Source organism: Cibotium barometz, chromosome 11 (assembly GCF_041138505.1).
Source record: "Cibotium barometz isolate CiBa-2024 chromosome 11, ASM4113850v1, whole genome shotgun sequence".
NCBI classification, from domain to species: Eukaryota; Viridiplantae; Streptophyta; class Polypodiopsida; order Cyatheales; family Cibotiaceae; genus Cibotium; species Cibotium barometz.
The window spans coordinates 9,813,835-9,823,549 of NC_141056.1; the positions used below are offsets into that span (position 1 = coordinate 9,813,835).

A 9,715-nucleotide genomic window follows, 5' to 3' on the forward strand; every position below is an offset into this window, starting at 1 on the left:
CCTCCTAGAAGTGGGGCAATCTTGCAAAGTTTCGAGGATATCAATTAGCCCCTCTTCTAGGCTCCAAGGCCCACTTTCCTTGTGTGCATGCACATAGGGCCTCCTATGTCCCAAAAAGGCATTTCATAGCAGCTAGTAGTTTCATAAGGGAATAAACTTTGCAATTGTGTGGAAGAATCTATAGACACTCTTGCAAAGTTCTATAGACATCAAATGAAATTTGGCTCTTCTTCTTGGTTCCAAGGCCTGATTTTCATTTTGCATACACGTGGGGCCCCCTAGGTCCCAAAACTACACATTTGGACATAGCATACTAATAAGATAGTCTTATTTATTAGTAGTAGGATAAACTTTTTAAGTATGTGTAAGGGACATAGAGACACTCTTGTAAAGTTTCATGGACATCAAATCAAAATCACCTACTCTTCTAGGCTCCAAGGTCCAATTTCCAACATGCTTGTACATGAGGCTTGCAAAGTCCCAAACCAAGAATCTCGATGTAACATAACAACGAGATGATATCAAAAGAGGGAAGAAACTATGCAAGTGCATGAAAGGGATAATGATGCAACCCTTGCGAAGTTCACAGCCATTGGATTAAATCAAGGCCCTCTTTAAGACTCCTAGGCCCAATTTCTTATGTGCATGGACATGGTGCTTTGGGCATCTAGACCAAAATGAAACTTGCAAATGTGTAGGGGATGTGGAAACATACTCCTGCAAAGTTTTTTAAACAAGTTCATAGGTTCCAAATAATACCTTTGGTGGCAAGCCAATCATTTCACTACAAGATATGGACTCCATCAAATTGTTATCCAAGTTCATTATGGGATAATTGCTGCATAGACTAGGCTCTTAATTAGGCCCTCATTAGCCTTGATTGAGTCACACAATCTATGTCCAAATCCACCATGAATTTCGTCAGCTTTCATGCCCAAGAGGAAGTACTGCAACAATTGTTCATCTTGAACCCCTTGCATCTCAAATTTAGACATTAGATGCAAACTATGTAGTCTCATAGATTCAACATCTTTAAAGTGAGTGATCAGGCTCCGTATTCACATTTTTAACTTTCTATAGGAGCCAGTGAAAAACAATTTTCAAAGCACCATAGACAAAAAGTAACAAACATTCATTTTAATAAAGTGATTTTTTTCTTCCGAGAGTGTTTTCTCTCGACTCCCTTGCATATAAAACATGCAGCATGTTTTTGCATTACATGTTGAATACTTGGAACTACCCCTTGACATGAAACGATAAAGCTATTGCACACAGTTCACATACTGTGTATACACATATGTGCGCTATTGTGGGCACGCAGCGGTGTGCGCATTTACCTCGGCATATGCATGTGCTGCAATGTGTGTATACATGCATTCATTCATTCGTACATACATGACTACATTTTCACACAGGCACCAAGATGTTTAGACTTGGGTTTGCATCAGATTCTTGCATGCCAAAAGTTAACATTAGTCTGTTCATATCAAGTAAAGCTAGCAAAGAGCATGGTGAGGCGTTTGCTATTTGATTTCTTTAGCCTTCAATTTTTACCTCGTCTTCCCCACCCCCCCCCCCCCCCCAACAACACACACACACACACACACACACACACACACACAAAACACACCCCTAGGCTTTACACCCATTGGCATTAATTTGGTTGGTTTCCACATAATATAGTGTCAAATGATGCCTGAAGAAGAGCTTTCAGCACTTGAGCACATAGGGGAGGACCCGGAAATCGTAAAATGAGGATTTTTCAAAGCCATTAGAATTTGTATTGGCTCCATTGCAAGGGACAAGTGTAAGTCACAACTCTCTACACATGATATCTCAGCAAACCAAAAACAACAGATTCTCCAATACTGTAATGTGTCCAAATAACAACTTGCCTACATCATTATGATCCATAGGTTGTGCAATAAACAAGCCATTCTTGCTTACAGCACAATATGATTATGCAGCAAGCAGCGTTTGCGAGAAGGCTATTACAAAAAGCCAATAGTCCCTTCGAAAAAAATTGGACACCTCCTTTACAAAGAATTGGCTTTTCTTGGAGAGAGCTATAAAAACAGAAGCCCTCAGAAAAACAATACATTTAAAAATATATATATAAAAGAAGCCCTCAATGGAAAAAATGTCGCCAAAATCTACAAAGGTTTTCACTGCTAGTAGCACTAGGCTGTCACCTCTGTAGGCAATAAATTTCAAGAGTTTGATAACTTGCCTGTACACTCTTCACTTTAAACAGTCCCAAACTGTGAATATAGATCTAAATGTTTAGCGGCTCTGCTTCTGAATCTACTGCCCTTTCAGATGACCAATTTTCAATAATTTCTACAAAAAAGAACATACTTCAAATTAACCTTCATCGCACCAATGCCAACGAACACTTTTATTTGGGGGGGGGGGGAACTAACACATCTGGACAGTCCTTGCTAACTGAGAAAAAAATGTATGTAGGCACATTTCTATCTGTATGTATATGTCTATATGTAAATATATTTTGTCTATCTAGATATGTATATGTATGTCTATGTGCATGGGCATGTATGCGTACGTGCATTACGTATGTATAAAACCATTATGAATGTTCTCTTACGTTTTTTGGGCTTTTCTGCAGCAACCATAAAACGATTCTGAAGCACAGATGCCATGACTAAGAAGATCGAACACATCCCAAACATCACCGTGATAGGAAATGCATTGACCTGCAGTGAGCACAGCGGATAGTCAGAAATCCAAAAACCTTCTAGCATATACCAAGGTAGTCAAGGGCCATAAAAGCAAGATATAAAGGCTTTGATGCTTACATTGTAAAGGACAACACAGACAAAAATGTTCACTGGAATTCGAAAGAAATTCAAGATGGTGCTCCTTGACTCCTCAGGAACATACTGAGACCGCAATTTCATGATGGATGGCCAAAAGATTCCAACACATGCTTCAAACACACAAAAAGCAAAAAGCTGCACGTGCCCGGATGTTGTCATACTGCCACCCTTTTCTCCTGAAGAAGTCGCAAAAAACTGTTGCACCAAAAATGTGACCCAAACTTGTCATCCCTAACTTGAGACATCCCCCTTTGCAAAAATTTTGGAGTGTTCACTTACATTGATGAAAACTGGGGAGAGTAGAGTGGCAGCAGACACCAAAAACACTATTTGCATGTATAGTTCCACCCTGAGAGATGATCTTGCCATGAAGCGCGACGCTAGCGAGCTGCCGATCATGGAAGACAACATGAATGTGGCAAAAATGAATCCATGAGGTATGTCTTCATCATTGGGGCTGAGTGCAGGCGTCCACAAGAAAACAAATGTGTACATCGAGCCCTCAAACAAGGATTGTATTGCTCCAAGCAAAGCAATCTTCTCATCTGCTCTTGACAAACAAGCACATGCAGCAGGTGAGGTTCAAACATCTCACATTGGCACGATACCTAATGGGAAAATGGGTTCACCCCTCAGGATAAGATTTGCTGATTTTACAAAAAGGTTAATCACCCACCAGAAGCGATGGCAGATGCCGCAGCTTTGAATTGATCCAACAGACTTCTGCCTTCAGAGGAGTCACCATAATTCTCTGACCATGTGTATAAAATGATAGACATGCCCAATGCCAATACACATGAAGCCGCATCAAAGGGAGATACAGGCCCAAGAGACAGAGTGTTGGCCAAGAGATTGGCAACCAACCCAGCTATAATGGCTATAAGCCCATTACCAAGAAACACCGCTTTTGAGAAGGTCAAGGATAGCCACTGCACTTCAAAACCTCTCTGCAAAAACCAAAGCAAAGTTGCTAAAAAAGCAATGCAAGGCCAAGCCCAATACAAGAGAGATTAGCTTGTTGCAGCTAGGCTCTGGCAGCCTGGCAGGTCAAGCAAGCTTTTATTTAGCCTAAAAAAGCAAACTTGAAACCATAAGAGAAGCTACACTTGATAAGAGGTATGTCCACGATACCTTGAAATGCTCTGCCACTAGCCAAGATTCAAAAGCGGAGAACAATAGAGATGTTGCGATACCGCCTAGTATTCGACCTAACATAAGCACCTTATACTGCGGAGAATGCTTAGTCATGCAGCTCAAAATGTATGTTATGCAGTACGTGATACTGGCCCTCTTCCGCCCACTGTGAGTCGCAGAAAAAGAAGTCAGTACGTGATACTACTAGAGCAGCCATGACATTAGCATCATCTTCAGTGTTGACAAAAAAAAGCTTCGCAATAAGTTGTTCTGAACTCACTATTTGTCACCAAGAGAACCCACACAAGTGCCAAATATCATTGATGACCCGAAACCAGCAATGAAAAGCCGTCCAATATCACCTTTAGTGAAGCCATACTGCGTATAAAGAAAATACACATAGGGACCTTGCAACCAATCACCAGCTGCAAAAGAAAAAATGAAGCTTTCGTAAACTGCTCCCACATTGAATATGTATCTTTGCACCTAACTAATATGAATAGAAACTGCATTTAAATTACCCAAAGCAGGTCAACCGAACTAGGGAGCGCTGAAAAAAACAAATCCATGTGCACGCAGAAAGAAGAGAAAAATCTTTTTGACATCCAATAAAAAGAACAAAGAGTCTATGAGGAAAGGGTACCCATGGCTACCTACCCACTCATATTGTATCGTCAGCAGTTCCATTGTTTCTACTCCAAACATACATCTCTCTCTCTCTCTCTCTCTCTCACTCTCTCTCATGACATACTCTGCTGCCATGGAGAGGCTACTCCATGGGCAGGGGATGCCATTGCAGATCTATGCTCGCTCATGGAGGAGGATGGTACTTTCATTGGATGAGGAGATCTGGGTACCACACGTACATGGGAGGCCTGCGTAATACTTGGGTCTTCTTTCCGTACCTTTTTTATTCCATGTTCACAATCTACACATAAAACTTTTTGTTTCCATGTTCACAATCTACACATGGAACTTTTGTAACACATGTTGGTCTCTTAAACCCGTTGGATCTTTTGTAGACGTTAATAAAATCTCTCCCCCTCTCTCTCTCTCTCTCTCTCTCTCTCTCTCACACACACACACACACACACACACAGCCCTCCTTCAGAACATAAGTGTAATAAAGTAAAATGAGCTTGCCATTATTATGTGGGTACATAATAAGTGATGAATTTCCCACACTATACATCATATGCTACTGTCCTCCTGAGCAATCCCCGCATTCCAAAAAGAAACAACCAAGTTCACCTTCCCATGCACTTAAAATTAAAAAGACAGCAGTTTTCTAAGGAACTTGAGTGTCACATGCATCATCCTCAATCATTGGATGCATATGCCATGAAGCTATTAATTAGGATTAGAGTAAGTGTAGGGGATGGGGTAGGGTTAAGGGCTGGATTAGGCATACGACTCAGCCCATGTTGTGAGCCCTAATCTAAAAAGGCTGTGTTAATAGTAGTTAACACAAGATGCAAATTAATGCAAGTTAACGCAAATCAACACAAAGTTGGCCATCTAGTTCGCCAACTTTTCCAATAAATAGGACCTCTGTGTCCTCATTCTACACATCTTCTACCAGCCTTTTGAAAGCAGCCAAGATCAGGTCATCAAGAGTACTGGATTCAGCCCAAACAGCAGCAAGTAATGAAGATCAGTCCAAAGCTTCCAGTTCAACAGATTGGGAGAAGAGTATAATGCTCTATTTGGAAAGGATATAATGCTCTATTTGGAGAGCATTCAGTAAGAACAATTTCAGCAGATCAAGTCATCAAGAGTAGTAGGTTCAGCCTGAACAGCAACAACTAATGAAGATCAGTCCAAAGCTTCCAGTTCAACAGATTGGGAGAAGGTATAATCCTCTATTTGAAGAGCATTTAGTAAGAAATTCAGTTTTCAGCAGAACCAATCAGATTCATTGTAAAAATTTCAGCTTTGTAATATGCAATAGATTAGGTTGAGAAAGTCAAATCTTTTGCTGCTAATCCCTGTGCTCTCTTCATATCCTCTGCATATTCCCACATTTGTGCTCGAAGTAGTTCACAGAATCACATGCAATGCTGACATTGATATTAGGGCATGGTTTTCCCTCTGTTATCTGATTACGGTACTAGACAAAGAATAGTCATTTTTCAGCTACAAATCGATTTTCTTATTTTGGTAACTACAAAAGATTTGGTGTCAACAACTAAAAGAGCTTCCTTCAATCTGATCAATGGGGCCATCACCCAAAACCAACTATGTTTTCCTCAAATCTGAGTTCTGCACTATCTTGTTCTAGCTCAATAAAGGGGTTATTTTGGCAACATGAATTTCTATCAGGAAAACAATGTTGCATTGCAAAAAATGTAGTTGGTATTATAGATCACCAGTGTGGTTGTCCGCCCCCCACATTTGTATGAGGTAGCCTTCTCCTCCCAGAGTGGCCAGCTGGGAAAGAAGAGCATCATTCCCCCTTTTTTCAGTTTTCTTGATTATTGCTCCTCTCCCTGGAACTGAGTTTGTACTGAGCCAGCCTGGCTGTTTTGATTGGTAACTAATAGAAGGATCTCTTTCTCGGAAAAAAGAAAAAAGTTAGTTGCCATAGCATACCTACATTGACACAAACATATATCATCTTTGCTCATAAAAACACTAGTGTTGGGATTTCTTTCGATTAGGCAGTGTCACGTGCACGCCCGTGCCATGGCTTATCTTCAGCATGAACTTGCTCAATCCCTGATTAGTGCAGCAATTAGGACAGCATCATCATTAGAAGCAAAGCATCAGAACCATAATCTTCATCATCAGCATCAGAACCATCATCTTCATCAGTATTAGAACCATCAACAACATCACATTGTCAATAGCATCAGCATATAAGGCACAGGAGGCCTATCGGCTGGCAGCACTCCCCTGTGCAACAGTCAGGGAGGTGTCCAGTTGAAGGCCAACACGTGTTTTTTTTTTCAATTGGCCTTTGGCCCAATATCCTCCCATAGTTACCAAATTTCACTGTCCGCAGACAGCCACCCGTAGGCGCTTATTTATCCACCCATAGGCGATGCCACCAAAGAAGCACCTTCACCACTTGAGCTATCACCTCATTGGCTGAAGGCCTACACGTGTTGGGCATCATACAGTTCAAAACGCAGCATTAAAGCATTTAAATCATGATTATTTGTCCAGACAAACAAGCTGACAACTTCATAGTTGGCCGACTGCTGTTTCACCCACATATATAAGCATAAATCAGTATTCAGCAAAATCATTCAGTTATTCAGTTCATAAATTATCATTCATTCATAGCCTCAATAGAGCGTATGTAGAAGGGGCCCAAGTCACCCCTATGGGGCTGACCATAAGCCTACATCATGTACAAGCATCAAGTTACCTTTTTGTACCATAGTAATACAAGAAAACCTGACACCTAATCTCTCTCTTCTTCTCTCTCCTTTGTCTTAATCATGCGTTAATTAGCATCAATGCTCTTAATCAAGCTTAGGGCTGTGGATCAATACACCAAGGCTTCCGTGCATGCAGTAGGCAGATACCACCATTTCATCTTCCTTGCTGTTCATTTCATTGCACAGTAGAGAGTGCACTGCATATGAGGTGTTTTGTGGGATCCTTTGAGAATTCCTTGAGTATTTTCTAAGCGCACCTGTCTACATCATGTATTAGCTCCTCGAGACCCACTCCCTTATGGACACCCAAAAATGTAAGTCTAGAGGACGTAGATAATTAGATAGATCATATTACCATCTACTGAGGCCAAATATTCAACACAGATTATGTGCATACCAAACAAACATGCTGAGAACCAATGGCTAGGTTAGTATGACTGAGTATGAAAGCAGCTAGGGCAATGATCTGCCCCTTTTGTGAGATGAATAATTGAATTTATGAATGGCATCCCTCAAACATGTAAAGGGTGCCTAGTACTATTGAAGGCCATATTCATTATTTTACATGGTAAGTGGATTGAGATTCAAGCAAAGGTCTTTGGTGTAAATCTTACAAGGGATACTCTCTGCTGCTAACACCTGCTCATCCACACATATGAAATAGGCGCCTCCTTCATGAGGGAAATTCCCCACACTGAGGTGTCAAAAATGCATCATTTCCTCTAAATATCTCTTCGTGCGAGAGAGAGAGAGAGAGAGAGAGAGAGAGAGAGAGAGAGAGCCAAAAGGCTGAATATGCTGCAGTGAATACAATCCCGAGCAAGAGACCTAGTAGTCTCATAAGTGAAGGATACAAAAGGGAGCAAGTGTGTCAACACATGAACCACACAACTCAAAGAATGAATATATGAAATGGGAGAGGCCAACCCACCTATATATAGGCGAGGGGCTGGCCGACAGGACATCGGCACCCAACCTCGGAAGAATGGCAGGAAAAAGGGGAAAATAAGGGTGGCCAGCCCACAATCAAGGGCCATAAAAGGGAACAAAATATGGGCAGCATAGAGGGATGAAATGCTAACATGCATGTCCTCTATGGCGTTGTTGTTGTCTTGTCTTGCACCATAGATGGTGAGAGCCTAGTTGAATGGAAGCAATTATGCAGATGGTATATGGTGGCACTGGTTCTGGCGTGCGTGTGCAAGTGTGCCCGTGTGCACACACACACAGGTGACAAATGAAAAGATTCCATGCTTCGAGACGTGATAAAAATGAGCAAGTGCATGTGTTCTCTGCTAATCCACAGTCGACTAGACCTGTGGCGCGTGCTGGAAAAGTTTCCATTTGAAAAACTCAAATCTCACGTTTCCCCTAGAGCTAAATGCTCTAACAGTAACACAACACAATGCAGAGATCAAAACCCTAACTAAACAGAGACAATGCAATGCTTTGTGACACACCTACAGATCTCACAGTAAGCAGCAGCATAAGAATATCTGATGAATTCAAGAGCGAAATGGGCCTTTTGGCGCAGGAATCACAAGGAATCGAAGAGGGCAAAGGGAGGTACGCACCCATCATGAGGCAGTAGACCACGAGGTAGTTGTTCTTGAAGGAGGAGAATGCAGCGTTGGTGATGATGCGGTCCTTGTTGGACTTGCCGAGCTCCACAGCGCCAAGCAGAAGCAGGAGGACGACAAAGAAGGCGACGTAGAAGGCCTCCATGGTTGATTTCTTCTTGGGATATGCTCAACTGTGGCGCTCCCTTCACTTGATATTTGCTTCGTGAGAGCTGAGCGCTAAGTTTTAGACATCGTGCGGGCGCCTCCTTTGCTCACACACACCGACACTCTTCTTTTTCCCCCTCTCCACTCTCAGACCCCACCGGAGCACTCCCGTCTCATCATCACCATCACCCACCATCATATCTCTCACTCACTAACCAGTTATCATCAGATCTCTCTCTCTCTCCCTCTCCTTCTGCTGCCCTTCCCTGCGTTTGGTGGCAAGTCCAATTGTTGATGCAAGGTATTTTTCGCTTTGATTGTTGGATATAGATAGAAGACGCCTCTTATGCACATCAATATATTAACCAACATTAATGGTTTCAACTATGGTAAACGCTTCTTCTATGCATGTGTATGTGCGTGGGAAAAAAAAAGACCATACACAAGGTATTGCGGCACAAGTCTCCCCTTAAAATTATAATCATAGAGCAACGTGCTACTCCCGCGTTTGGATGAGCACTTTCAGTGTTGAAAGTCGAGGACAGTCTTAGGATACCGCACTACTACATAGCTATACACAGAAATGTACCTATGTGATTACATGGTGAGGACTCGCTTTTTCGAAATCATT

At 41.9% G+C, this 9,715-nt stretch overlaps 1 protein-coding gene across 1 annotated transcript; it reads right to left on the reverse strand.

Moving 5' to 3' along the window:
* Nucleotides 1–1,939: 1,939 nt before the first annotated feature.
* Nucleotides 1,940–9,387, reverse strand: LOC147633732 (uncharacterized). Its single transcript, XM_086804756.1, has 8 exons — nt 8,932–9,387; nt 4,252–4,396; nt 3,969–4,137; nt 3,514–3,784; nt 3,117–3,382; nt 2,817–3,032; nt 2,606–2,714; nt 1,940–2,340 (listed from the first exon to the last, which is right to left on the reverse strand). The coding sequence occupies exons 1-8, from the start codon at nt 9,080–9,082 to the stop codon at nt 2,276–2,278; spliced, it is 1,392 nt and encodes a 463-aa protein (XP_086660882.1). The 5' UTR covers nt 9,083–9,387; the 3' UTR covers nt 1,940–2,275.
* Nucleotides 9,388–9,715: the final 328 nt, after the last annotated feature.